At 59.0% G+C, this 27,976-nt stretch overlaps 2 protein-coding genes across 11 annotated transcripts; one reads left to right on the top strand and one right to left on the bottom strand.

The window, feature by feature from the left end:
• Window positions 1-766: 766 nt before the first annotated feature.
• Window positions 767-8,512, bottom strand: ACBD4 (acyl-CoA binding domain containing 4). 10 transcript variants are annotated; one of them, XM_053661351.1, is made up of 12 exons: window positions 8,396-8,512; window positions 7,769-7,895; window positions 6,900-7,051; window positions 6,643-6,778; window positions 6,278-6,398; window positions 6,123-6,207; window positions 5,688-5,839; window positions 5,256-5,404; window positions 4,944-5,014; window positions 4,776-4,851; window positions 3,956-4,095; window positions 770-1,500 (listed from the first exon to the last, which is right to left on the bottom strand). In XM_053661351.1, exons 4-12 carry the CDS (start codon window positions 6,734-6,736, stop codon window positions 1,372-1,374), a joined length of 1,017 nt encoding a protein of 338 aa, XP_053517326.1. In that variant the 5' UTR covers window positions 6,737-6,778; window positions 6,900-7,051; window positions 7,769-7,895; window positions 8,396-8,512; the 3' UTR covers window positions 770-1,371. The 10 variants fall into 10 exon arrangements, with proteins under 10 accessions (XP_053517333.1, XP_053517328.1, XP_053517326.1 ...); XM_053661353.1 differs by lacking the exons at window positions 7,769-7,895; window positions 8,396-8,512 and adding an exon at window positions 7,147-7,249 and having other exon boundaries at window positions 769-1,535; XM_053661352.1 differs by lacking the exons at window positions 7,769-7,895; window positions 8,396-8,512 and adding an exon at window positions 7,147-7,249 and having other exon boundaries at window positions 770-1,538.
• A 187-nt stretch (window positions 8,513-8,699) lies between these two features.
• Window positions 8,700-27,663, top strand: PLCD3 (phospholipase C delta 3). Its single transcript, XM_037162110.2, has 15 exons — window positions 8,700-9,007; window positions 18,316-18,477; window positions 18,593-18,821; window positions 19,126-19,255; window positions 20,105-20,333; window positions 20,647-20,848; window positions 21,027-21,171; window positions 21,777-21,929; window positions 22,972-23,115; window positions 23,244-23,394; window positions 24,092-24,208; window positions 25,316-25,482; window positions 25,670-25,805; window positions 25,907-26,056; window positions 26,215-27,663. Exons 1-15 carry the CDS (start codon window positions 8,863-8,865, stop codon window positions 26,301-26,303), a joined length of 2,349 nt encoding a protein of 782 aa, XP_037018005.2. The 5' UTR covers window positions 8,700-8,862; the 3' UTR covers window positions 26,304-27,663.
• The last annotated feature ends 313 nt before the right edge of the window (window positions 27,664-27,976 follow it).

Here is a 27,976-nt window from a genome sequence, read left to right as displayed (position 1 = left end):
GGGGGGAGGGGGGGGGGGGAGTGGGGGGGGGGGGTTCGAGGCTGTTGCAACCCTTCACAGGTAGAGACCCTGGCCAGTGGCCTCTGTGGCGCCAACATGGCCTAGACAGCAGGGTTGGTACTAACTAGAGGAAGGCCAAGGTTGCCAAACAGAAAAATTCGGTTCCGGAGCAGACAGTATCACCCAAAGGCCTGTGCCCACGTGAGTGCCCTGGCCCTCCATATGGGGGCTCCCCGCTCCCTTGCCCAAGGGCCCGGAACGTGAGAACGCTCCTGCTTGGTCTTCGCCTTCCTGAAAGTTCCCTGGGAAATGCCCAGCAAGGGGTTCACAGGAAGGGGGCACCGGGAGCGAGCAGCTGAGTGTTAAGCGAGCAGTGGGTACTTCAGTGGCCAGGATGTCGGGACCCCAACCCTAAGCTCAACACGGGGAGCAGGGAGCAGACGTCTGTGTCTTGCGGTGCTGACAGAGCTATGCCCGGCCCGCAGGGCCCCCGACAGGGAGGGGCAGGTAGGGCTGAGCCTTTGGCCCAGACCCTGTAGTGGGTGTGGCTTGTACCCCTCCCCACAAAGCCCCAGCTCCACTCCTCTGGTGACACTCCCCCTCCTCTGCTTCCGCCTTTCCTCAAGACCCCGGGTTCTGTGTTCCCTAAACTTGGTTACAGAGGAGCGACAATTTTCCTGTCTTAGAAACACCAACCAGTAGCCTCTGGTGCGGTCCGAAGGGATAGGGGTGGTGGGGAGCAGGGACGAGACTGTGCCTCACGCGCACCAGACTTGATTTCTGCTTCACTTCGTTGACGGCAGAAGATTAAGGTTTTATTTTATTTAGTGAAACGTTTATTTGTAATCGAGTCTTCAGTGAAGACGTCCTGAGTGTGTGTGGGGAAAGGCAGGCTAGCGAACAGAGCTCACGCCCCTCCCCTGGGGCCTGTTCTCTCCGCCTTCCCCCAGCTTGGCCGGGGCTTCCTGGCCTCCCTCCCAAAACCTCCCAGCCGACCAATCCCAGGACCCGGCCCAAGTCCCAACTTGCCCAAGAGCTAAGCCTCCACAGGGAGAGGCTAGGGTAGAAGAGTCAGGTGACCCAGGGGGTGGGGAGGGCAGAGGCTGAGGCACGGCAGCCCCGCCCCTGAATCACAGGCCAACCCAGAACCTAGGAAGTGCACCGCAAAAGCAACCTTCCAGGGAAACCTGGGATGGGTTGGGGGCGGGGAGAAGCTTCCTTGTGAAGCTGCTGGGAAAGGTGGGGTCTTATTTGTCCCTCCCCCAATAGGGGAGGAGTGCCAAGGAAAACACTGATTGGTAGTGGTGGTGTGGGGCGGGGATTAATGCTGTCCTTAACCCTGCGAAGGCTCAGGGCAAAGCAGAATGGGACTCAGCCTCCTCTGTTGGCTGTGGAGACTCCTTCATTGAGAGTCACCTCTTCTGGGTCCGAAACTGTCTGACGAGCCACTGGGCAATGAAGGGCCACAGGAGGAAGAAGAGCAGCGTAGGACCCGAGAGCCTGAGGGACCAAGGCGGAGCACTGGATGTGGGCCTCTGCTGTCGAGAGGGAGGGAGGGAGGGAGGGAGGGAGTCAGGGGCCAGCCCACGCCTCTGCACCGACTGGGCCCTCCTTAGGAACCTGATTGCAGAACTCAGCGGGAGCTTCTACTTCCTCAAGATTGTGAGGACTGGGTCAGAGAAGCCCCTGACCCCATATCTGCACCACTAGAAGGGAAGGGATCCTGGGGTTCCTGGCATGTCCCTGACAGATTAGCTGTATTCACTCCCATGTCCTCCTTCCAGGACAATCCGAGGTGCCAAGAGGCCTGGAGGAGGGAGGGGCTGCTGAGTGGGTGGAAGGACTGACTACAATGGCCCTGCTGGCGTGGCCTGAGACCCATATTCTAAAGGATGTGCCACATATTTCAAATGAGGACCTGAATCCTCAGATATTAGTCTCTAAATATTCTTTGCTAAAAGGAGCCAGGGCTCCTTGGAGAAGTGGCTGGTTCCAGGTCTGGAGCAGGAAAGGCAGAGGTGAATGAGAGACATCTTGTGCCAGAAAGCAAGGAAGCTTTTAGAGATGAACAAGGTCATGATAGGCCCCAACCTGAAAGGGTCTCTGCTGACCAGAGCTGTGACAATCTGAGCATCAAAAAGAAGGGTGGTTGCAGTTGACCGAAATACTGAGTCTGTAATTCGTGAGTCTGCATTGATACTCAAAAAGAGTAAGTTGGAGATTTGTCACCACTGAGACTGTTAAATCAACTCTTTACTTTAAAAAAGAGAGAATTAAAGAGAATTAAGCACTTATTCTGCTTTTTCATAAGGCACTATTTCAGAGAAATCCTAGATAATCAAGGCAAGTACTGGAAAATAACAGCTAATAAATTTTAAAGGAATAAAAGAATTTAAAAGTAAACTTTCTCGGCAACCATTAAATAAATTATTGATTAAACAAGAATTACCTATCAACTGTTGTCAAAGCCTGTGTGACAAATGGGGCAGACAGGGAGCTGGCCCTGCCCTGCCTCCAAGAGCAAAACGACTTCACAGTGGTGGGATGAGGCCGCCAGCCCTTTATCCATGGGAGTGGTCTGTGTTAGAATCATTCATGGGTGTACGCCCAGATACGAATCCCCTGGTGTGAAGGACGTCACCTCTGATGAAACCTGGTCATGTAAACTAGCCACCAGGATGTAGGCAGTCCCCCCAGAATGGAACATTTCTACAGGACCACTGGCTGAGTCTCCTTCGCAAGTCGATAGGAAGGAACATGGACTGGTCTGGACTACAAGAGCCTTAAAAGGACAGGAACCAGCTGCGGCATGTGCTCCTGGGCTGGATGGACAGACAGAGCAGCTGGAAAAGGAGAGACTGCAGTTTGGACTAGCTATTCGATGACATGAAGGGATTACAGTGTGATAAAATAAGGTAGTAGAATGTTCTTATTTTTAGAGTTGCAGACCCAAGTATTTCAGGGTGGAAATCTTTAAAGCTGTCAGCACATACAGTTAGGAAAAGGTAAACAAAATTTTAAAAAGCCAGGGGAGGGGGTGTTGAAATGTTAACCACCGTGGATATAAGGAATTTCCTGCCTCTCTCGTTGATACTCATTGTGCGGTGGGTACTAGGGGTCACCCAAGTGACCCCCCCCCCCCCCGTCCAGCAACTCAGCCCTCGCCTGCCCCCACCACCCCAGGCTTCTTAAGCAAGAAGAGACCCATTCAGAGGTAATGGTGGGTGCCAGTTTTGGAGGGAGACAGACCTAGGGCCTATCACTTAATGCTAATAATAATACTAACAATGAACTGCATTCTGGGAAGCGCTGGAGAAGTATCTATATACATTATCTCATCTAATCCACACAGCAGCTCTGTGAGGTTCTTCCAGGCTGTGTGCCGCCAGGTAGGTTACTCAGCCTCTCAGAGCCTGAGTTTCCTCATCAGTAATAGGGAAATGAACATCTATTTCATAGGGTTGTTTTGTGAATTAAGTGAGATAATGCAACTAATGGTTTTTAGCACACAGCTGGGACTTCAGAAATGCAAGAGGTTGAGGTATAAGGGGCAAGCGGATCTTGGAGTTGAGAGGAGAAAGTGAGGGATGCAAGAGCTGAATCGTTTGGGGGTAAATGCTAAATCAGGGAATAGAAATCCTAACTAAGGAGCAACAGGGACTCCCAGCCCCAATGCAAAGAGCAGACACACCCTGTTGGAATTAGTTCTCCTGCTCGGTGTCTCTTCAGGCAAAGGGAGGTAAGGGCAGGAAAAGAGGGCCCTCCCCACTCTCCCAGGAGGAAGCACTCCAGATCCCTGAGTTCCCTGCTGGAGCATTACCCTGTTCTCCAGAGGAGGCCAGTGTGGGCAGTTACAGATGTGGGGTCAAAGAAGCAGCTGGATGAAGAGCCCGGAAGAGAGGCCTTCAGAGTTCTGCCCCAGTCTTGCCCTGGATCTTGGGGGAGAAGGGCTCACCTGCCTAGGGGGGCCAGGCATGCTCTCCAGGCTTTGCAGTCTTCCCTGGACATCCCGCATGCTCTCCTGCAGTGCTCGGACTGTCCCCACCAGCCATGCGTCCAATTCCTGGGGCCCGGGCAGGCTGCCTTTCAACCAGTCTGTGGAGAACAGACACATAAGGAAGAGGACTCAGGAGGTAACTCAGCTAGGGGCAGGCTGGGGCAAGCCCAGGAAAGAGTTGAGAGTAGGACACAACCCCTTGTACCAAGGGTGCCTTTTGTAGAGTCCATCTGCATGGCTGAGTGACAGGCTATCAAGGGTGGCTGTGCCACTTTGGGCAAGTCAGTAACTTTTCTGAGCTTCATTTTGTCATCTGAAGATTAGGAGACCTTGTCATCTCCTTCACAGGGCTGCTGGCTCAAAAGAATATTTATGAAAAGTGTCCTTTAAGGGGCGCAGCACACTGGAAACTATAGAAAGGGACAGGGCAGAAGTCATTGTTGTTTTTTGAGAGTCCCAAAGGAGAGGCCCAGAGAAAGAGAATGACTCTCAAAGCCTTGCAACTGTAGCTGTGGGCGGGGCTCACCTCTCCCGCCCCAGCTGCTCTTACTCCTTGCCTGATGGCTCCTGACTGAGGGCCTTCAGCAAGAGGAGGCGGGACGAGGACTTTGCCCATCCAGGCCGGCATCTGGCTGTTTGTCAACCCTTCCTGGGCAGAGGCTGCTCTCTCCAGTGCCCAGAGCTAGACTTTCATCTCTGCCCCTAGAGGGCAGCCAGGAGAAGGCCCGGGGCACGAGAACCATGGGGAAGGGCAGAAGGGGGTCAAGCAGTGGCTCACCATTCTCTGTTGGGGGCACAGGGCTGTTTCTGTTGTCAGGCTCTCCTCCAGGGGCGCCCTTCTGCTCTGCCCAGGCCTGCCAAGATGAGTTACAAGGTCCCAAGGGAGCAGTGAGAACAGCTGGGGCGCAGTAGGGTAGGAAGGGGAGAGTACAAGGGGTTAGCTCACCAGCTCAGGCTCCAGCTGTTCCAAAGAATCACAGAAAACCTCAGAGTCCAGGTCCTTGGGTGGCTGAGACTCTAGGGAGGGCGTACGTATGTTAGTGACAGAGAGAGGCTATGGAGGGAGGGGAGGAGTAAAGCACTGGGCAGAGGCAATAGAGATACTGCTGCAAGAGGCACAGATGGGTCCCAGACATGAGGCCCAGGAACAGGAGTCCCAGAACCTTCCTCCTGGCTTCCCCTGGAGCATAGGAGGTCTCTGTCTGTGGGCATGAGGTATGGTGGGTACAGCATAGCATCCAGCCTCCCCTTCACCTACCTGGATGTCTCCCCAATCCTGGCCTGCGTTTGACCCTCTGCCCCTCCTGCCCAGCCACTGACCTGGGCTTGGGGGTGCTGGTTCCTTGGGGAGGCAGGGAGGCTCTGGGGCAGCCCCAGCATTTCCATTCGGTACCTGCTCTTTCCAACCTGCACAGACACAGCACCCAGGGATGCAGGTGGGAAAAAGCTGGCACCTCCCAGTGAGATCAGACCTGTTTCCCATTAGCCATGGACTCTGCCTGAGACCTGCTCCATCTCGGACAATGGCTGGGGTCCTTACAGGTACATCACCCAGAGCCCTCTGCCCGCCCCCCCCCCCTCAGGGGCAGTGGCTGGGGTCCTTATAGGGACATCACCTGGAGCCATCTGCCCCTGGGCCCCCCTCCAGCTAAGCAGTCCCTTCAGCCTGAACCTATAACAGTTCACTCACACTTGTGGAGCTCCCATTGTGGGGGCCTGACCTGTGACCCTTCTCAGGAAGGTTTCTGGGGGCCTTGGCATGTCAGGGATCAGCCGGTACAGGGGCTCAAAGTAACCAAAAATGTCGTCTGCCACCTCACCCAGTGGCACCGTATCAATCACCTGTAGGAAATAAGGTTTACTGAGGGAGCAGCTAGCCCCTTCCACCCCAGCCCTCCTGTTCCTTTGAGCTGGGGCCCTCCACCCTGCTCCTGCCATCTTATCCTCCACCTTGTGCCCAGCCAGAGACCAGAGACAGGGTTGAGGGGATAGCATGAAGGTGGTAACTGCAACCGGGTGTCCACGTTCAGGAAACATAATGGGAGCTGCACTGGAAGGATGAGGGGCAGGCCACCTAGCCGGGAGCTTCAGGACAGAGAGGAGCCCACAGCCTACCCCTCCCTACCTTCTGTGCTACCACCTTCATCTCAGCGATGTAGGCGGACATGGCCTCCTCCCTGCTCATCTTGCCCAGGCTGTTCCAGGCATCCCTGAGGGCAGAGAGCTATGAGAAGCTGGTTGACAGCTGAGGCTTGTTTGCCCAGCCAGTGGGGAGCTCACCACTTATATCGTCCAATGGGGTCCCAGAACCCAGGCCGGGGAGCCTGGCAGGGCCCCATGGTAGCCTGCTTGTAGTAGCTGTAGAATCGAAGCATCTCTTCGTAGGAGGGGCGGTAATAGCCTGGGCAGGAAGTTGGGAAGTGGAGGGCAGAGCATCACCCCCAGCTCCAAGAGGATGGAGGTGGGGGGGAGCCATTATAGGAGAGGGCAGAGATGGTAAGGGGGTCTACCAGGCATAGGAAGCAGAGAGGACCCACCGAGTGACCCAGGCAGAGACTTGTCCGCAAAAACTGGAGGGATCAGAACCTCCTGGGAGGCAGACCCCAGCCACCTTGACCCCCCAATGCAGGTCCCTGTGCCCTCACCATCACTGTTCTTAGGCAGGTTCTGAATGACTCTGACCGCGGCCTGGAACTGTTCCTGGCAGTCCGGTTCTGGAATTTCATTCTTGGTACCCATTCGCAACTGCTCTGAGCCCTGAGGCCCTACTTTTGAGCAATTCTGCAAGAACAAGCCTCTATGTGAGCAGACCTTGGGGTCCACCCTGGCATGCCCCGCCCTCCGTAAACCACTGATCTACTTTCCAGAGGGCCAAACTAAGCTCTTGAGAGGCCTGAGATACCCGTGGAGGTCAGGAGCTGTGCCTGAAGAGACTCCTTTCTACCCCAAGGCAGCGTTGGTACGGCTGGAGTGGGTAGCGCCGTCCTCGGTGGGCGGGTAGAGAGGTAGGTGGTAAGAGGTCTCAGTGCCCCTCTAAATGCTCATCTCCAACTACTAGACAAGGGAATGGGCAAGCCAAGATGAGTCAGGTGGACGGAGAGTCCTCCCACCCTGGCCTCCGCACCCCGGCCCCGCAGCCCGGCACTCACCCCGCAGAGCCCCCTGCCCGAAACCTGGGTCCTTTCTCGCCACTAGCCGAAGGCTTCCTACTGACCTCCCGGCCTAGCGTGGCGGGGATGGAGAGGCGGGGCGAGGGAGAATTTAAGCCAATGAGAGAGCCTGTCTTAGATTGGCTTTTACATCCTAGCCACTCAGCGAGGCCCTTTCAAGATTATGCAAATAGTTAGCTGTGTCTCTCCCAATCAGGCGGGCGAATCATGCCCAGCGCTGCCAGAGGCGGGCGGAAGCGCCTCCTGCGGGACACAGTGAAATAACGCGGAGTACTCGCGCCCCCTGGTGGAATCACGTCTGTCAGCTGAACCCAGGTCTCTTCAGACACCAGTAGCTATGGATAAAACAGGGAGTTCTGTCCTGGCGCATGGAGTTCTGGAGGAGGGGCATCGGGGCTGAGTTTTGAAAGGCTTAAGCCAGGAGAAGAATGAGGAAGGTCATTCTGGAGGAATTGCGGGATCAAAAGTGCAGAGGCGAACACTTGATATCCCAGAAAGAATATCCAGAGAGAGAGACAGAGACCCAAGCCAGCATGTAGAATCTCAGTCGAGGATATTTAAGAATGGGCTAGAGCCCGAGGCAAAAAGTTAATAAATCTACCTGCCGATGTCACGCTCTGGGCCGCTGCAGAATGGCAGTGGGCGACCAGATCTTCGACCCCGAGCCAGGGCACTTTTAACAGACAACGCAGACGTGCACGCACCTGAAGTCATCTGTCCATCCTACCCTTCATGAACAAGTACGCAAGTGGTTTGACATTCGACGCTCGGCCACAGGTTGATGTTACAGACGTCTGCGCTGAGGGCAGCGGCTGTCCCGGAACGATCAAGCGCCCGGTGAGGGTGCCAACCCCCCGCAAGCCTCGAACCCCGGAACCCAGTTCTGCCAACAGCTGTAGACTCCAGACCAGTCAACCTCGCGAGACTCTTACAACCCGAGGGGTCGGCAACTGGCCGGGCGCTGGGAGGGTTAATCCTATGAGGTCACAGCATGAGCCTTCCTGCGCCCCCCCCCCCCCCCCCCCCCCACGGCTTCCCGCTCCCCAACTCCTCTGGTTTGGGCTGCCCTGGGGCCCGGCTCTGCTCCCAGGGCCCTATCGGCTTTCCGGGACCCAGTACCCTTGACCCGGGACGAGCCGCCCTGCAGACCCCGTCTCCCCCAGCTCCCTTCTGAGGCCTCCGGTAGGACTGGAGAAGGAAAAGGTGGGGAGGGGTCCCGACTCCGTACTGAGTTCGGGGTCCAGGGAAAGGTGCCTGTGTGGGAGGACGACCCTCGTTCCCTCCGGTGCCCCTAATGGAGGTTCCGGTCAACGACGAGGCTGGAATCCGCTTGGCAAATAGGGAGTCCTGAGCAGGGGGCGAAAACCGAGACTCGCGGGAAGGGGCCCGGGTCGGCCCCCTCCTCGGACCCCCTCCTCGGACCCCCTCCTCGGACCCCTCTCCGCCTGGAGGCCCCGCCCCCTCCCTTCGCACCTCCCTTACGCGATCCTCGGCCCCGCCCCCTCCTCCGGGTCCCTCCTTCCCAGAACCTCGTCCCTTCTATTCTCCCTCCTCCCGACACCTACTCCTTCCGACTCCTTCCCGGCGCCGCTAAGTTTCTTCGCCCGCGACCGCGCAGAGCCCGGGCCGCAGCGGCGCCCCCGCTGCCCTGTCCCGCGCGCAGGCACCAGGCCCGGCCCCGGCCCCCGCCGAGGCATGTGGTGTGGCCGCTGGAGGAGCCTCCGGCGCCGGGAGCCCCCGGTGCCGGCCCCGGTCGCAGCGTCCGTCGCGCTCCCGGCCCCGCCGGCATCCCAGGACGGCGGCACCAAGAGGCCCGGGCTTCGAGCGCTGAAGAAAATGGGTCAGTGACCGGAGGGGTCGGTTCGGGTGGGCACGGACTGTCTCCCACCGCGCAGCCTGGGAGGGGTGTCCCGGCGAGCCGTTAGGGGGCTTCCCAGGCTTCAGGGGGTCGTGGATAGTATGGCGAGGTGTGCAATGCCCGAATCATTCCGTCTGGGGGGTCGCACCTGTGGCCACCCGCGGTCCCCAGGCCCAAGCTTGGCGCCCGGTGTGGCCTTTGTTTCCCACCAGGAGGCGGCCGCGGGGCGTGCTGGAGTGGGAGCCTGGGCGAGGGGTGCGGATCGGGGGGTCCCTGAGGGCCGGAGAGTGGAGAGGGAGACAGGCTTGGGGCGTCCACCTTTCCAACGCCCCGCGCCCTCCACCCACCAGGGTCTGCGTGGGTCCCCCGGGCATCCCGGGTCCTTGGCCGCCCTTAGAAGGGCCTAAGAGCCGTGGAAGAAAGAGACTGACCTCTCGAGCCAGCCCTCCAACCTGGCCGCCCCCAGAGGGGTCTCAGCAGCAACACAGCACCGCCAGGACTGTTCTAACGGGTGGGAGGCCTGCATCAGAAAGCCAGAGTTCCCATCTCAGGTTTGGGGAGAGCCCCTGGGGAAAGGGCTACCATAACTGTGGCTTATTAAGCATCTTCCAGAGACAGGCAGCACTGGGTAGTTCCATACGTGGTGTCATGCAGTCTTCACCTTCCTGATAGGTAGGTGGATGGTTCCATCCCCGTGACCCAGGTGAGAACCCGGACTCAGAGAAGTTGAGGAATTTGTGTATAACCACACAGCTAGTAAGAGGCAAAGGCTGGCCTGCAGGCTGTGCTATTCCACACGGCGCCTGGTCCCCTCCGAGTCTGGGAAAGTGGGGCCAACTAGGTGGTCAGGTGGCTTGAAAGACAGGGGCAGAGATGTGAGTACTTTGTGAAATGTGAAGCGCTGTGACATTGGTGTATCAGGACTGCCGTTTGTAGAATAGTTAATGATGGAGAGACGGGGGTGGAGCTGAGGGAACAGAAGGGCAGGTCTGCCCAGGAGACCGCTCTGAACTCTCAGAGCAGAATTCAGAGCATCCCAGTCGCCAGTCTTGCCTTCTTTTTGCCACTGCTCTCTACCCCCGTTTTCTTACGGCTACTTCCTGTCACTCATTCGATCTGAGTTTATTGAGCCCTGCGTTCTAACAACACAACTGGCATTCTCCTCGTGAAGATGTCAGTCTTGCATGCATTCAGCAAACATTCATTGAGTGCCTATGGTATGCTCTGCCCTGGGGATTCAGTGACAAGTAGGACAGACCCTGTCCCGGCCCTTAGAAAACTGACTATCAGGAAGGAGGTCAGACAGTGAAGCAAAGAAAGGAGACTAGGAAGGGAGGGGCAAGCGAGATGCCGGGGAAGCAGCGGGGGCTCTGGCTGTACCCAAGAGCCAGAGACTGGAGGGAGGCAAAAGGTGAGAGGCAGGTAGGGCCAGATCTCAAGGCCCCACCTTATAGGGTTAGGGGCTTTCTCTGGAGGGCAGGGTTGTGCCCAGCAGGGCTGGGTTGGGTGTGAGACAGGGAGACCCGTAGGAGGAAGGCCGAGGGGTGGGCTGGGCAGACGGACTTGGGCTGGCGTAGCCAGGACAGATTCCAGAACCACCTAGGATTTAGACCGGGCTGGACTCTGCAGTCGGCGGGATTGGACAGGTGTCTCCGGTGGGTGTCATTGTCCTTTGTTCTCTGGGCTAAGGAGCAGCTGTGGCTGGGGAGAGGAGGAAAGCCATGGGGAGTTGAAGTGCCACTGAAGAGAGCCAGAGGAGCCACCACTCGCGGGGGCTCTGGCTGCCAGGGAGGGCAGAGGGGCCGGTCTGCACACCTGTCTGCCTCTTCATTCGGCCCTTGCTTACTCAGCCCCATCAGGGTGCCCGGGGCCGGGGCTGCAGGGGTGAATAACAGTGCCCTGCCCTCGGGGGACGCACAGTTCAGTGGCAGGAGTCATGTGTAAACAAATAATTACAGCCCAGCCCAGGCCACGTAAGGTGGCACGAGACTCCGTCACAGTGACACTGTCAAACTGTGTGGGTGTCAGAATGTCACCTGGCGCCCTCTCTCCTCACCATTGCCACCTCCTGCTGCATGACTGCTCAGAGAGGAATGTCCAGTGTGTGGGGACTGCCCCTTCCCCAGGCCTCACTGAGTCTCAGGACAGGGCAGAGAGGAAGCCCCGGTGTCTCGGGGCCTGGGCCCTCGGTCCGTCCACACCCAGGCCTCCACTCACCTCCACCGTAGTCCTGAGATGACCCCCATGGCCACGGCCACACCCCTTAGGCTAACAGAACATATTTTATTTCATATCAGGTCAGGAGAGATGCTTGGGCAGGGAGCGGCTCAGAGGTCAGAGGCTCAGGGGGGCCCGAAAAACAAAGTGCCTTTAGGACCACACTGGGAGAACCAGGGTGAGGGGGAGGAGGGAGGAAGGGCCACCTACGATGAGTGGGAGTCATTTGTGGAGCCCTGGTCCCTCTCCTGTCCCTGCCCCAGGATGGCCGCAGCCTTGGCCCGCCCCATCTCCCCGCCTCCCCCCGGAAGCGAGGGAGGAGAGGAGTCCAGGGAGCGCCTGCAGCTGCATCAGCCCAGATCCAGCATAATCCCAGCAGTGTGGGCCCCCAGGGGGAAGGACACTGCTGCTGTCCTCACCTCACAGAGGAGGAACCCGAGGTGAAGGGGTGCAGTCGCTGGCCCCGGTTCCAGGCCACACAGCCTCTGCCTACCTGCCTGCTGCCCAACCCTAGATTTCAGTGGTGACTCGACTGCCAGAAGGAAGGGCTAGCGATCCGCACCTTCGTAACACTGTGCCGAGGCATCGTGCATATTAGTTCATTGAACGCTCGCAGTCATATGTGGGAGGCAATAGGATGAGCCTCTTCTTACAAATGAGGAGACTGGTGTTCGGAGAGGTTCCGAGCTGGGAAGCGGCTGGGAGAGGACGTGGGCCCAGGCAGTCTGGCCCAGGGTCCGGACCCCAGACGTGATGAACGAGTGAGCGCTTTCTCCTGGGGAGGGCCCTGCCAGCCCCCAGGGGTGCCCTCACAGGCTTGCCAAATGAAATACAGGATGCCCGGTTAAATGTGAATTGCAAATAAATGAGTGATTTGGGACAACTTATACTAAAATATGATCCGTGGCTTATTTGAAATTCCTGTTTAGCTGGGCACCCCGACTTTTATCTGACAACCTGGTCTCCCAGAACCCCTTTCTGACTGCACGCTCCTCCTGCTCCACCCTGTCCCCAATCCGCCCAGCGAGCAGAGCCCTGAGTGGGCAGGATTCTGCTCCCGCCCTCCCCGGCCTGCACACACCGCCAGGTGCCACAGGGCAGGAGGGCTCTGCTGATGGGCTGCCCAGGATGTCTGCTTTGGGGTGAGTGGGCTGTCCGGGCTGGCAGGTGGGGGTCTACAGAGCGGCCCCCAGTGCTGGCTGGTGCTTGGCCTGGTGGGGAGCGGGGGAAGGCAGGATGTCCCTCCTGCCTGAGCAGGAACGTTCTAGGCAGGACTCGAGGGGGACTGACTCTGCCATGCCTTGTGATCCCCTCCCCCCCGAACCTCGACCTCTTCTCCTTCTTCAGCTCTGGCGAGTCCCCTCCCACAACCTTGGCCCCCAAACCAGCTTCATGCCTGTTCCAGGCCTGCCAGGAGGGGTGCTGACACCTCCCTCTCGCGGTGTCTGGCCCGGGCAGGGGAAGCGCCGCCCACCTTTCCTGACTGTCTTGATTCTCCACGGAATGTTGTGGACTCTGGCGCTGAGCTGGGCTGGGCTGCAGCCCTGGGTGTGGCAGCAAGTGGGGGCAAAGGGGACACACTTGGTCCCTGTGGTGCCGGGGCTGCCTGCTGGCTAGAGGATTTAGGCGGAAGGTGTCTGGGGCCCCTTGCCCCTGTGCGTCCCCTCCCAGAGCCTCATGGCCCCAGCCACCGGGAAAAGCTGCTCTTTCTCCCCTTCCCCCGTTGGCATGGAGCTGTCAGCTATCACTGTTCCCTGCGTGTCTCACATTCCTGCTGGAGCCCCACGTGCCCTTCCTGAGTGTGCACTGGCGCGCGCACACACACTGTCTGTTTTCCTTCCCAGGCTGACCCACCTTTCTCCTGCCCACCAACCCCATACACACACACACACACACACACACACACACACACGGGCACACACCACCCTGCACACACTCTCCCAGGAGACCTACCACTCCTTTTACAACCTGCTCTCTGCTCCCTACCCTCTGTCTACACTGGGAAGGAAAGGGGCAGGCTGAGGCCAAGGGACCCAGGAGGACAGACACAGTGGAACACCTGGGTCCCCCGTCCCTCCTGGGTCACGGCCGGGTTTTCTTCTTTATCCTCATCTATCCAGTGCCTGCCGTGGGCCAGGCCCTGAGTGGAGTGTTTTTGTGCTTTGGCTCGTTGGAGCCACTCACGGCCCTGGGGTTGGGCCTTTCCAACTCTGGCGCATTCCAGCTCCAGCTCTGCCCGCCCCTCGCCCCTGGGCAGGCCAGCCAGGCAGCGCCTCTTTGACTTCCCTGTCGAGAATTCTCACACGGTGCATTCGCCCATTTAGAGTGTACAGTGCTTTCTGACATACTACATAATGCTCTTTAAAAATTGTGTTTAAATGTGTATATAATATAAAATTGGCCATTTGAACCATTTTTAAGTAGCTTTTCCTGTGGCATTATTTACAATTCACAGTGTTGTGATATCTGTTCTAGAAACTTCTCTATCACCCTAAACAGAAATAGTAATCATTAAGCAGTAATTCCCTGTTCCCTCCATCTCTCAGCCCCTGGTCCCCCAATCTACTTTCTGTCTCCGATTTTTTTTTTAATTGAAGTATAAGTGACATACGGTCTGTCTGTATGAATCGGACCATATTAGGTGCCTAATGTAAATGGAATCATACAACGTTTGTCATTTTGGGTCTTGCTTATTTCCCTTAGCATGATGTTTTATTTTATTTTATTTTATGTTTTTATGTATTGACTTTAGAGAGAAGGTAAAGGCAGAGAGAGGGGCGGGTAGAGAGAGAGAGATGTTGATTAGTTTGTCGATTCTTATATGTGCCCTGACCAGGGACTGAACCCGCTGCCTTGGCTGTCGGGACGATGCTCTGACTCTGCGCTGCCCAGCCAGGGTCAGCAGAGTGTTTTCGAGGTCCATCCACGTTGTAGCATAGATCATATTTCGCTCCTTTTATGTTTGAATAATGTTCTGCTGTGTGGACAATACCCCATTCTGCTCGTCTGTTTGTCAGTGGACACCTGGGTCGTTTCCACATTCTGGCCATCGTCCGTCCTCATTGTTCCCGCTGTTGTTTCACGATCATCCCCACACCTGCTCAGTCCAGGGAGCCCTGGTGCTGCCAGCCCGGTGTCAAGGCAGAGATGTGGGGACAGGGAGCCCCCAAATCACAGGGGGCAGGCAGCTTGTGCACCTGCTCGGAGCAGGTAGGAATGAGGTGGAGACACGCGTGGGTTCGGGCTTGGCAGGAGCTGTGAATGTTTACAGAGAGCCAGGCCCTTCCCGGCACCTCTGCCCAGACCCGGCACACCCCCTCACCTCTGTTGGTCCTGCCCCTTCTGTCTGCCACCCCACACCCCTCACTGTCCCACGGTTCAGAAGCTCAAGTGACGGGGAAATAGACTCAGCACCAGGCCCAACCTGGCCCTCCACTCTCATTCAGTTTGGCTTTTCCACTGGGGGATAGTGTGACCCAAGAGGCAGTGTGACCCGGGGGCCACTGTCTGTTGAGTGGACAGACTGCAGATTCATGGGGCAGCTGGGGCCGAGGCCAGAAGCAGGGACCTCCTGTCCCAGCGGGGGCCTGGTCAAGAGTTCAGGCTGCCAGTCTCCATGCAGCCTGAAACCTCTGGACAAAGCAGGCCCTCAGTGACTCACCTCCGTTTCTGGCCTTAGTCATTCACTACCCGCCCCTCCTTTCCAGCCTACCCTCCAGCTACGGGCTTGGCATCTGGAGGGCTGGCCCCGGGTCAGGGGAGGGGCTGCAGCTGCAGAGTCTGGTCGTCATGGAGATGAAGTGCCCTTTCCCCACAGCTGAGGAGGTGGAGGGTGCTGGGCTCAGGTGTGGTGGTCCTGCAGGTTTCCCTGACTGTCCTGCCCCCACCCCAATCTTTCTCAGGAGGAGAGAATTCAGAGGCTGCCCAGATGTGGGGGTGGGGGTCTGAGGGCCAGGTGAGCCTCTGGCCTGGTACATGCTACATTCCACCTGCCCTTCCCAGCCAGGGGGCACCGAGCGGGCACTGACGCATCTAGAAGGCCACGGTCTGAGCCCTGAGAAACCCCCTTGGAGCCACTGGGGCCACAGGCTGGCCTCAGGGGGGACCTCAGCCTCCTAAGGATGGCAGACTTCTCCTGCCCCCGATACCCTGATTGCCCTCAGAATCACGGGGTGGATTTTTAAACCTACAGACGCTCAGGCCCCAGCCTGCACCGGCTCAATGAGAGTCTCCAGCCCATGGGTTTTGCAGCCTCCCACAGGTGACTGTGAGGCACAGCCAGGGTTGAGAACCCAGGCGCAGAAGGCCTCTGTTCTGAACTCGGTCAGAAGGGGCAGGGCCGGGGGGCGGGTGTGCACGGTACCCACAGCAGCTGTCTGTCCTTCTGCCTCTGCTTTCCGAAAACACGGGCTGCGAGCCCGGCTCTCAGACCTGCACTAGGGTGAGGGTCTAGGTCTCATCCTGCCCTTGAGTTTATTCAAGTCCCCTGAAATCACAGTTCTGGGGGGATGCTTGCTTGTTTTAATTAAAGTAAAACGTGCTGTTAAGACTTCCTGGAGGAGGTCATATCTGCACTGGACCTTGAGGAGCAGAAGGGAGAAGGGTACTGGGGAGGGAGAGAGAGAGATGGGGAGGGAGAGAGAGGGAGGGGGGAAGGGAGAGAGGAAGGCCCTGGGATTCCCACCCGATTCCTTTGGGCGGCGTCCACAGCCAGTCAGGCAGGGGCCTTGGGGCTCAGAGCCTACGCCAGACCCAGTTTGGGGGCGCTCGTTGAAATAAAGGGAGGAAGAGGAGCCCACCTTCCCATTTCCTTTGGTTTTTTTTTTGTTGTTTCAATTGGATTCAGTTGCCAACATTGAAAAATCTGGAGCCCTCACTACAAATCCAGATTTTGGCTCTCTGAAAATTCTGGGCCCTCGTCCACCTCTGGCTGCCCACCTCCTCCCGAAGGGCGTGGGCCCCCGGTTTGCCGGGCTCCCACAATGGTTCCAGGCCCCTGCGGAGGCAGACCCAGGCAGGGTGGGCTCTGCAGGGTAGGCAGCATCCTGACTGAGTTTTGGATTTTGCAGCAGGCCCTTGTGTGGTCTCCGGTGAATGAATGGAGAACAAGAGGCTTAGAATGGCCCTGGCTGGTGTAGCTCAGTGGATTGAGCGTGGGCCTGCAAACCAAAGGATTGCGGTTCAATTCCCAGTCAGGGCACATGCCTGGGTTGCAGGCCAGTTTCCAGTAGGGGACGCATGAGAGGCAACCATACATTGATATTTCTCTCCCTCTCTCCTTCCCTTCCCCCTCTAAAGATGAATAAATAAAATCTTTAAAAAATATAAAAATAAAATAAAATGTATTTTAAAACTCAGACAACTCATTAGCAAAAAAATATAAATAAGTAAATAAACAATCTAATTAAAAAATGGGCAAAAGATCTGAATAGGCATTTTTCCAAAGAAGACACACAGATGGCCATCAGGTCCATGCAAAGAGGCTCAACATCACTAACCATCAGGGAAATGCAAATCAAAACCAGAATGTCACCTCCCACCTGTTAGGGGGAGAGAAACAACAAGTGTCGGCAGGAACACAGGGAAAAGGGAAACGTTGTTGGTGGGAACGGAAACTGGTGCGGCCCCTGGTGTGGGAAACAGTGGGGAGTTCCCTGGAAGACATTCAAAACGGAACTGTCCTGTGATCCCGCATCCACGTTTCTGGGTATTTATCCAAAAGAAATGAAAACACTGACTCAAAAAGATATAGGCACCCCCATATTTGCAGCAGCATTATTTACAGTAGCCAAGATGTGGAAGCAAACGAAGTGCCGTCGAGAGAGGCGTGGATAAAGAAGTGGTGTGCGTGTACAGTGTACGATCTCAGGCATAAAGAGAATGGAACCTTGCCATTCACCCCACCGGGGCTGGGCCTGGAGGGCATTGTGCTGAGTGAGCTACTGTGGACAGAGGACAGGTGCCCGTATGGTCTCTCTTCCATGCGGAATCTAAAAATAAATAAATCAATAAATAACCACGCTCAGCATACAAAGAGCAGACTGGTAGTTGCCAGAGGTGGGGGCTGGTGGTTGGGGGTGGGGGATAGGAAAAATGGGTGCGCTTTAAAAAAAATTAAAGTAAATTTAATATAAACAGCTAATTAAATGCTGCTCTTTCCTGCCTGTCCTGCCCGGGGTGGGGGGCAGGGAAGAAGGGGGACAGTGGAACGGAGGGGTGGGGGTTCCATATCATGGCGGGGGGCAAATGTTCTGGAGCCTGACCTCCCGGGCCTGCGGCCTGCTCCCACCACTTCTATGCCTTAGCACTCCCGCGAGGGACCGAAGCTTCTCTGCTTGTTTCCTCGAGTGTTAACACACGTGGTGCAGGGCCTGGGGCGTGGGCAGGAAGTGCGTTGTAAGCACTTTGCCTTGTTAGGGGAGGAAGACACTGTGACCAGAGAGCACGTGTGGGCAGAGGGGTTGCGCCAGTGGCTGGACAAATGCCAGCTGTCAGAGGAGACTGCGTTTTCAGCTGAGCCCCCCAGGGCACAAAGAGATGGCTGGAGAGCGGCCTCTGGTCGGCCCAGGCAGGTCGTGGAGGCTTTCACCTGGGATCCTGGAGCCGGAGTGGCCTCTGCAGTCCCTTCTCCTTGGGAAAGCAGAGGCGAGGAGCTTGGATTGCAGCAAGAGAGATTTAGGTTAGATAATGAGACTGCTTTCTTGATGATGGTCAGGGTTTCACATCCTGTGAAAAGGTCACAGATTCTTGGCTTGGAGGCTGGAAGTCATCATGGAGGAGGGCGACAGGAAGGATGGCGGTGAGGCCTGAGGCCCATGTCATGCCAGAGGAGTGGTTCTGCTTTTAGGGCCTCCCGAGCCTGCTGCTGCGAGGACGGGCCTGTGACTGGCACACCTCCCAGGGGAACCTGGGTGGGGCACACCAAGCCTCGGGTCAAACCCGGTATTGAGGGCACGTTCCACTAAGGAGAGAGAGTCCTGTGTGTGTCGGAAGAGGCTGAGGGAGGGAGGCCACAGCTCCCAGGAGGTCCGGGCAGGGCGGGGCGCTAACGCACGCGGCCTCCCGCCCCGCAGGTCTGACCGAGGATGAGGACGTGCACGCCATGCTCCGGGGCTCCCGGCTCTGCAAGATCCGCTCGCGGAGGTGGCAGAAGGAGCGGCTGTACCGGCTGCAGGAGGACGGCCTGACTGTGTGGTTCCAGCGGCGTATCCCGCGTGCGCCTTCGCAGCACATCTGTGAGTTGGGTGGGGTGGACGGGCACCGGCTGGGCTAGGGACAGTGCTCCGGCCGGGACAGTGCCCTGCCAGGCCGCCGCCTGACCCGGCCGCGCGTGGCCGCCCCTCCCCGCAGTCTTCGTGCAGCACATCGAGGCCGTCCGCGAGGGGCACCAGTCCGAGGGCCTGAGGCGCTTCGGGGGAGCCTTCGCACCCGAGCGCTGCCTCACCATCGCCTTCAAGGGCCGCCGCAAGAACCTGGACCTGGTGGCGCCCACGGCCGAGGAGGCGCAGCGCTGGGTGCGCGGCTTGGCCAAGCTGCGCACACGCCTGGACGCCATGAGCCAGCGCGAGCGCCTGGATCAATATCCTGCCCAGCAGAGTGGGGGGTGGGGCCAGCCGGGCCCTGGAGGACCCCAGCCCAGGGGAGGTATGCCCTGTCCTTTGGAGGCCCGCGGCCTGAGCCAGAGTTCCTAGCCCCTTGTCTTCAAAACTAAGGGTGGTGACTCGCCTCCCGACCCTGAGGAGCCCCAGTCCCATGGAGGACAGCTCGCTGCTGCGCGCAGGCAGCCCCTGGGCCCTGCCCTGGGAACCCCCAAAGCCAGGTGGTGGAGATGTGCCTGTCAATTGCCCGTCAGCTGTGGCTGGTTATTTCCTGAGCACCCACACCTGGATCCACTCTTACCTGCACCGGGCGGACTCCAATCAGGACAGCAAGATGAGCTTCAAGGAGATCAAGAGCCTGCTCAGGATGCTGAACGTGGACATGAATGACATGTACGCCTACCGCCTCTTCAAGGTGGGCCCTGCCACCACTGCGACCTCTGACCTCTGCGCCATTGGCCTTCCTCTCCACCCCACTTTTGTGGAGAGAAGGAGGACCTCTCCCAGCAGAAAGGCCACAGCTGGGCCCCCTGACCCTTTGACCCTGTCCTGAGGCAGCGCTGGCCCAGCCTCTCTCCTCCGTCTCAGGCGGGCCCCAGGTCCTCCCCGTCCCTCCCGAGTGAGCAGCGAAGCTGTACTTTTCCTTTCTCTCAGTCCACAGGACACCCTTTGCACAGGTGGCCACGTGTAACTTGCACATGTGAGCAAAGCGGAGAGCCGGCTCCCGGGCACACATGTGCACCCCCTGCACTGGGGCCCGGGTGCCACCTCCACCTCTGGCCTCACAGACGGGGCCCACGGCTCGGGCCCTGCTTCCCTGGCCCGGTCAGAGCACGTGGCAGCCCCCTGGGTGCATGTTGACTGTGCGACTAGCCTGGGACACCTGGCTGTACCCCCGGTCCAGCAGCTCCATGGGGACCTGACCTGGCCCTGGGGCTGCTCGTTGACCCTGGGTAGGAATGGGTGGTGCGAGGGTGGTAACGTGCGCACATCGGAGGGGGAGCTGTGGCATGGGGCTCGGGCCAGCCCCCAAGTCACTGGTTTTCTCCCACACCTGGATTCTTGGGTTAGGTCGTGGTACGGAGGGGTAGGCACTGAACCTGAGGGACCGGCCTCAGCGTCCTGGCCCTGCGGGTCATCGCCCTGCGTGCTCCAGCGGGACCGGAGCCTCGCAGCCCTCAGTGTGCCCACCTGTGAGGCACACCAGCACGGGCCAGCTTTCCCGGGGTGTCCCCTCCTCTGAGTCTGTCCCTCCGTTTTCCAGGAGTGTGACCGCTCCAACAATGAGCGTCTGGAGGGGACGGAGATCGAGGAGTTCCTGCTGCGGCTGCTGAAGCGTCCCGAGCTGGAGGAGATCTTCCACCGGTACTCGGGCGAGGACCGCGTGCTGAGCGCCCCGGAGCTGCTGGAGTTCCTGGAGGACCAGGGTGAGGCTGACGCCACGCTGGCCCACGCCCGGCGGCTCATCCAGACCCACGAGCTCAACGAGACAGGTGCGTGTCTGACAGACGGGCTGCGGGCCGCACAGTCTGGGCCCAGCCCAGTGGGCTCCGCTGTCCCTGGCTGTGGGTGCTGTCTCGGGAAGTTGTCCCGCCTCCTCCAGACTCCGCTGCCACATCTGTAAAATGACATATTAATGTACCTGCCTCCCAGGGTTGGGCTAAAGATGGGACCGGGTAACGTTATAGAGTCCAGTCGGTAGACAGGAGCCCGTTAGTACTGAGTGCAGGGAACTTCGGGGGCGTTTGGGGATGGGTGCAGGGGTCCCCTACGGGGCCTGATGCTGTCTTCTGCCGGTCCCTGCAGCCAAGCAGCATGAACTAATGACGCTGGATGGCTTCATGATGTACCTGCTGTCGCCCGAGGGGGCTGCCCTGGACCCAGCCCACACATGCGTGTTCCAGGACATGGACCAGCCCCTCGCCCACTACTTCATCTCCTCCTCGCACAACACCTACTTGACTGACTCCCAGATCGGGGGGCCCAGCAGCACTGAGGCCTATGTCAGGTATCTAGTGGGGGGTGGCCGTGAGCACTCCTGCGAGCCCAGCCGGGTGGGGAAATGGGGCTCAGCTCCCACCGTGCGCTTCCTGGGCCCACCTGGCTCAGCCTGTTCCCCTCCTCTGCGCCATCCACATCTGCATGACGTCTTGCCTGTCTGTCTGTCTGTCTCTGTCTGTCTGCAGGGCCTTCGCCCAGGGGTGCCGCTGCGTGGAGCTGGACTGCTGGGAGGGGCCGGGAGGGGAGCCCATCATCTACCACGGCCACACGCTCACCTCCAAGATCCTCTTCCGGGATGTGGTCCAGGCCGTGCGTGACCATGCCTTCACGGTGAGCCCAGCGCCCTCTGTCCTTCCGAAAGAAACCTCTGCCCCGAGAGGCACGCACTCACCAGGCGCCGCCTGAGCAGCCGGCCAGTGGGGTAGAGTGAAGCTGAGAGGCTGCCTCCTCCCACCCCACAACTTCCAGAAGACCCTGGGGTAGGGAAGGACGGTTCAGTCGTTCTTCCCAGAGAGGAAGCCATGAGAGAAACTCAGCACGGCATCTACGCAAACCGCCGTCTTGGTAGAACTGCACAAATCTTACTGCCAACAAATGAACTGGGGGGAAGCGTGCATCGTAGTGACAGGATCAATGTCATGACCGTAGAAAGAATATAAGAGAAAACCATCCCTGCAGCCGCCCTCAGCCTCCCAGACAGCCCACCCCTTCCCTGAGGCCTCTTGTCTGACCTCTGCCCCTCCACCCACACACCAACCCCAGCGTGTGTCCCCCGTCCCACTGACTCAGTCCCCCCCACCCCCGCTGGGGGTTCTCCAGAGCCCTGCCTTTGCCCGCCTGACCTGAAGGGGGTGGGGTTGCATGTAGCAGGGGGCCTGGTTGGGGTGGGAGGGGGAGAGGAATGAGTGACTTTGAGCTGCTGCTTCTTCCCACAGCTGTCCCCATACCCTGTCATCCTGTCCCTTGAGAACCACTGTGGGCTAGAGCAGCAGGCTGTCATGGCTCACCACCTCCGCACCATCCTGGGGGACATGCTGGTGACGCAGGCACTGGACTCCCAGAACCCTGAAGAGCTGCCATCCCCGGAGGTGATGCTCCCAGAGCCCCCCACCGGCCACCCCGCTCGTGCCCACTCCCTGGGTCTGGCCCCTCCCCTCTCTCTGCCTTCACCTTGGCCTGCTCCTCCCTTCATCAGACATCTGCCACTTCAGGGTCTTAGCAGTTTCCTGCCCTCCAACTTGGACTAGACCAACCCCCCCCCCCCCCCCCGTCTCGCCTGGCATTCAAGGCCTTCCGTGACCTGGCTCCGACCCCCATGCTCTGCCTGGCTGCCGCCCACAGAGTCCCTATGGCTCAGCCAGTCCTGCCTCCCAGGCCCTGGTTGACACCATCTCCGCCTGGAGCTCCCTTCCGAGCCACCTGGCTTGCCCGGCACCACCTGGTTAGAATTCTAGCCTCTTCCTGTGGCCTTGGAAACCGCCCCAGCATCCTGGCCAGAGGCACTCCTGCCTCCTCTCCCACCAAACCCCTAAGCGTTTATCTGCCCCTCAGGCTATGTGTCCTTTTCTAGCTTCTTGAGAAACCTCTCCTCCTGCTCCTGATCTCAAGTATGTAAAAAATGTTGATTCACCTTTCATGTGTATAGTTTTTTATTGTATAAAAACATACATGTGGTAAAAATTCAAGCTATACACAGGTACACAAAGGAAAACAGCAGGTTCTCGAGTTCTCTCCCAGTTTCCCATGCATGTGAACCTCGGTCCGTAGCCCTCTTTCAAAATGTTACACAGGGAAGGCCATGTGATCCCACGTTCTACATGTCTTCATTCGTGTGAGATCTTGTTTGAAGAGGGCGACTTCTCTTTCCCAAGTTGTCTCCTGCATTTTAATGGTTGCTGTGGAGTATTCTGATGTTTGCCGGGACCTCATTAGCTGGTCCCCTATTCACGGCCTCATAGATCACTCCCCCTTTTTACATTTTTCTATTAGAAACCACTCGTCTTTGAGTCTCTTTTCTGGCCTCTCTCCCCCAGCCAGCCCCTCCTTACACAGGGGTGGCTGAGTGACCGACCTACCCACTGGCTGACCCAGGGGTGAGAGGGCTCAATCCTCCCATATCCGTCTCTGCAGCAGCTGAAGGGCCGGGTCCTGGTGAAGGGGAAGAAGCCGCCCGCTGCCCGGGGCGAGGACGGTCGAATTCTCTCCGACCGGGAGGAGGACGAGGAAGAGGAGGAGGAAGAAGAGGGGCTGGAGGCTGTGGAACAGAAGCGCGGGGTAAGTCGGGTGGGCTGGACGGGGCCCTGTACTGCTGCAGAGACTGGGGCGGGTGGCCGGGGAGGGAAGGATGGGCGTGAGGGCCCCGAGCCGGAGGACCCCCCAGCCGAGCGAGGCCTGTCTCCTAGGCCAAGCAGATCTCCCCGGAGCTGGCGGCCTTGGTGGTGTACTGCTGCGCCGCCCGCCTGCGGACCCTGGGCCCTGCCCCTGCGCCGCCCCGGCCCTGCCACGTCAGCTCCCTCAGCGAGCGCAAGGCCAAGAAGCTCATCCGAGAGGCAGGTAGGAGCTGGGGATTCCTGACGATGGTCTGGGAAGGAAATCGAGAGGGCTTGGGGGCAATGAAGAGGTCGGGGGGACCCCAGAGGGGGGACGGGTGTGCAGCACGTGGCCAGCACCAGGTCCGCAGGCGTGGAGGGGAGACCGCCCAGGGAGCTGGGGGGTCTGCTGTCTGCCCTCCTCAGGCGCACAGCCCAGTGGTGGCGCTGGGTGATGACGATGTTGGGGTGCAGTTGGGCCATGACAGGGACTGGGGGGGAGGGCAGCAGAAGGGGGTGAGATCGGGGGAAGATTCCTGGACGAGTCATGGCTGAGAAGACACCTGGCAGGAGGACGAGGAAGCAGCTGGGTGACTGGGTTGCACAGGGGGAGCCCGGGGCGCGGCACACAGGGAGGGTCCAGGAAGTGGGGTGCTGGAGGGTGCGTGTGGGTGTGCCCAGAGCCGGGGTGTCCGCCTGGAGCCAGGCGTTCCAGCGCTGAGTCAGGAGTGTGGGAGGCGGACCCTGCCCCTCCCTGGACTTCAGCAACCTCCTCCTGAGGCTCCCCCACCCAGGTCAGAGAGGAGGAGCTGGAGCAGGGCAAGCTGGGGATGGGAATTCAGCCTCTTCCCAGCCTGTCTGCCCCGGGGGAGGGGTTACAGGCCCTCCAGGTGAGGGACATCCCAGGAGCCTGTAACGATGGCACCCGGACTTCCCACCAGGGAACAGCTTCGTCAGGCACAACGCCCGCCAACTGACCCGCGTCTACCCCCTGGGGCTGCGGATGAACTCGGCCAACTACAGCCCCCAGGAGATGTGGAACTCCGGCTGCCAGCTGGGTGAGTAAGGCGGAAGGGCGGCCGATGCTCTGAGGGCGGCCCCCAGGGTACAGGGCAGGCCCCCGCAGTGATAGGTGGAAAAAGTGTTTAAAAAAAATTTGCCCTGTGGCTGGTGTGCCTCAGTGGATTGAGCACGGGTTGAGAACCAAAGGGTCGCCGGTTCAATGCCCAGTCAGGGCACTTGACTGGGTTGCAAGCCAGGTCCCCAGTGGGGGTCAGGTGAGAGGCAACCCAGCGAACATTATGTTTCTCTCCCTTTCTCCCTCCCTTCACCTCTCTCTGAAAATAAATAAAATCTTTAAAATTTTTTGTTGATTTTAGAAAGAGAGGAAGGAAGAGAGAAATATCAATTTGTTGTTCCACTTACTTACTCATTTATTGCTTGATTCTTGCACGTGACCTGATGGGAAACTGAACCCACAACCTTGGTGTATTGGGACAGTGCTCTAACCAACCGAGCTACCAGGCCAGGGCCAAGAGTGTTTTGTTGATAATAACAATTACTAAAGAACTGTGAGCAGGGCCCTGGCTGATGTGGCTCTTGCATTGAGCACCAACCTGCAAACCCAAAGGTTGACAGTTCGATTCCTGGTTGGGGCACGGGCCAGACCCCCAGCTGGGGGCGTGCAAGTGGCAGCCAGTCAATATTTTTCTTCCTCTCTTCCTCCCTTCCCTTCTAAAAATAAAAAATAAATGTTTAAAAATCTCGAGCAGGCTCTGTAGAAGTTGAAACTCCCCACGCCCCATGTGCACCTTTGGCACACACATGCACACGGGTCCCCAGCAATCCCAGGCAGAGCCCCCCAACTGGGCTGGATGGGGTGGGGTGGTTGGGCGGGGGTGTGGAAACCTCAGGCCTCGGTCCTGGGCGCTTCTCCAGCGTGCCCCACATTCCAGTCTCAAGTGACACCAGCTGGCCGAGCAGGCGGGATCCCTGGCTGCCGTGACCCGGCCCCCACACCACAGTGGAGGGGCGGCACACCCCTGCCAGTAGGGCCCAGGGTCCTCTTTAGACAGGGACTGAGTCCTCTGCCTACGGTCTGTCTGGGGGGGGGGGCAGTGAGAAGGCCACTAAGAGCTCCTGTCCTGACCCCACTGTGTCCACAGTGGCCCTGAACTTCCAGACGCCAGGCTACGAGATGGACCTCAACGCCGGGCGCTTCCTCATCAACGGGCAGTGCGGCTATGTCCTGAAACCCCAGTGCCTGCGGCAGCCTGACACAGACTTTGACCCGGAGAGCCCGGGACCCCCCAGAACTACTCTCACGGTGCAGGTTGGCAGCCCGGGCCACGCCCTGCACTGGGCTTGGAGCTGGCTCTGGAAGCCCTCGTTCTCGGGGCGCCAGCCTGAAGTAGAGGAAGGCAGTGGAGGCGGGAAGGAGGTCAGAGTCCTGGGTGGGTGCAGAGAGCAAACCGGGAAACAGCAGAGGCCGGGCTGAAGCCCCTCCCCATCCCCCACAGGTGCTGACTGCACAGCAGCTGCCCAAGCTGAATGCAGAGAAGCCCAGCTCCATCGTGGACCCCCTGGTGCGTGTTGAGATCCACGGGGTGCCCACGGACTGTGCGCGCAAAGAAACCACCTATGTGCTCAACAACGGTGAGTGCGCCTGCTGGCGGGGTGGGGGGGCAGGCGGAGGATACAGGGCGCCGCAGGGCGGGGCCCGCTGGCTCTGACAGCCAAACCTATCTGCGCCCCAGGTTTCAACCCCCGCTGGGGGCAGACCCTGCAGTTCCAGTTGCGGGTCCCCGAGCTGGTGCTGGTGCGGTTCGTGGTAGAAGATTACGACACCACGTCCCCCAACGACTTTGTGGGCCAGTTCACACTGCCTCTCAACAGCCTGAAGCAAGGTTGGTGGGACGGGTGGGCACGAAGGAGGAACAGGCGCCACTGTTCCCGAGCCGGACGAGTTGGGCCTCAGCCCCCAGGGGTGGGGAGTGGGCTGCGCCCTGCACTGCCCTACAGGGTGGCGGGTGGCAGACCCGATGCCTGGCTCCTCTCCCCACAGGGTACCGTCACATCCACCTGCTTTCCAAGGACGGGGCGTCTCTGTCACCAGCCACACTCTTCGTCCACATCCGAATCCAGCACTCCTGAGGCCTGACTGACCCACCCTGGGGATCTGCGGACACCAGTCTGCATGCCGCGCACCGCAGAGGCCTTCTCCCCCAGGTGGCGGGAGGACCAGCCCCTGCAGCACTTCGCCGGCTCGCCAGGCTCAGCCTCGGCCCCTCCTGAAGAGCTGGTGGTTGACCTTTGCCTGGCAGCCCTGATAAGGGCCCCAGCTCCTGGAGTCCTTGGCCCACCCACACTGTGGCCCAGGAAGAGCCAGGCCTGCTGCCACCAGGAGCCAGAAGACCCGGGAGCAGGATGTAAGCGCCTCATCCCTTCTGCCCCCCACCCAGGTTCCCCTGGACTCCTCCCTCCAGCTTTGGAACCTGAGCTCCTGTTGTTGAAGCCAGATGAAGAGAGGAGGTTGGGAGCCCTGGGGACACCAAGAAGTAGGTTTTAGTTTGTGACACAGAAGAGCCCTGGAGAGAACAGGAGAACAAGACTATTTTTAAAAATAAAGAAGAAAATTCCTTTACCACTGCCACTCCAAGCACCTGAGGCCACAGCCAGGCTCATGAGGAGGGACAGGGGCAGAGGCCCTTCCGCAGGAGCCACGTGACTTTCTCTAAGACCATCAGTGGTGCTGGAGGAGCCCCCACGGCTCAAAAGAGCCCCCAGCCCTCTTAAAGCTGCTGCCAGCATCACAGACTGCGAAGATGCCAAGTGCAAGCTGCCCGCACCAACCCTCGGAGGGGCCTTCAGTGGGGAGGCAGCTGGGTGGCCCTCTGCCGGGACAGAGCTGTTACAGCCCCGCAGGGTGGGGGCAGGCCCCCAACTTTCTGGGCTCGGTGGGGCAGACAGATCCCAGAAACCCAGGGCTCGCCCTCCACCAGCCAAGCAGCCTTTCAGATGAAGGCCTGGAGGCTGTGGCTGCTCCCAGCTGCCTCCGAAGATGCTAGGAGAGCGAACCCAGAGAAAACAGGCAGAAAGGTGTTTTTCTAGGGTTAAAGGTGGGGCCCTGCCACCTGCCTGTCAGGCCGCACGCTGACCCTGCACAAGGACAGAGCTGGACAGCAGCTCCCTAACGCAGGTCGTGTCCCCTCAGACTGCAGCTCCGAGCCCAGGTTCCCCGGAAGGGGGCTCAGAGGCACCAGCCATGGGGTCTGGAAGGAGCACAGGGTCAGGGAATGAACGAACAGTTCTGGAGGAGGCCCGGCCGGCGTGGCTCACCTGGCTGGGCGGCGTCCTGTAAACCGAAGGCGCAGGTGTCGACCCCCAGTCAGGTATGAAGTATCAGTGTCTCTGTCACACTGATGCCCTCCCTCCCCTTCTCCTCTTTCTAGTCAATAAGCATGTCCTCAGTGAGGATAAAAAGTTGTATGTATTAAAAAAGTATTTAAAAATATTTTTAAAGTTCCAGAGGAAGACAACAGGGAGTGGGAAGTCCGAGGCAGTGCCCCAGGCCCCTCCGCAGAAGCCGGCTCAGCAGGTGGGCAGTGGGGCCGCTGGGCTGACCTGCGGTGGTGAAAGCAGCCCCGGTGGCTCAACAGGCCCACCTGATCGAGCGGCAGGGGACAGTGCCTGTCCCGGACCGAGGGGCTGACCTCCCAGCTGCGGAAGCCCGGCCTGGGACTGGCGCCTCTGCCAAGGTGCCCGGTGCAGGCACAGAGCCCGGCTGCTCCCCGTTGGCAGAGTGAAGCTGGGTCAGTACTGGCTCC

This window comes from Artibeus jamaicensis, unplaced genomic scaffold (genome assembly GCF_021234435.1).
Source record: "Artibeus jamaicensis isolate MK-2021 breed Jamaican fruit bat unplaced genomic scaffold, CSHL_Jam_final contig_2259, whole genome shotgun sequence".
Classification (NCBI taxonomy): domain Eukaryota; kingdom Metazoa; phylum Chordata; class Mammalia; order Chiroptera; family Phyllostomidae; genus Artibeus; species Artibeus jamaicensis.
This window is presented reverse-complemented; position numbering and strand designations above follow the sequence as displayed.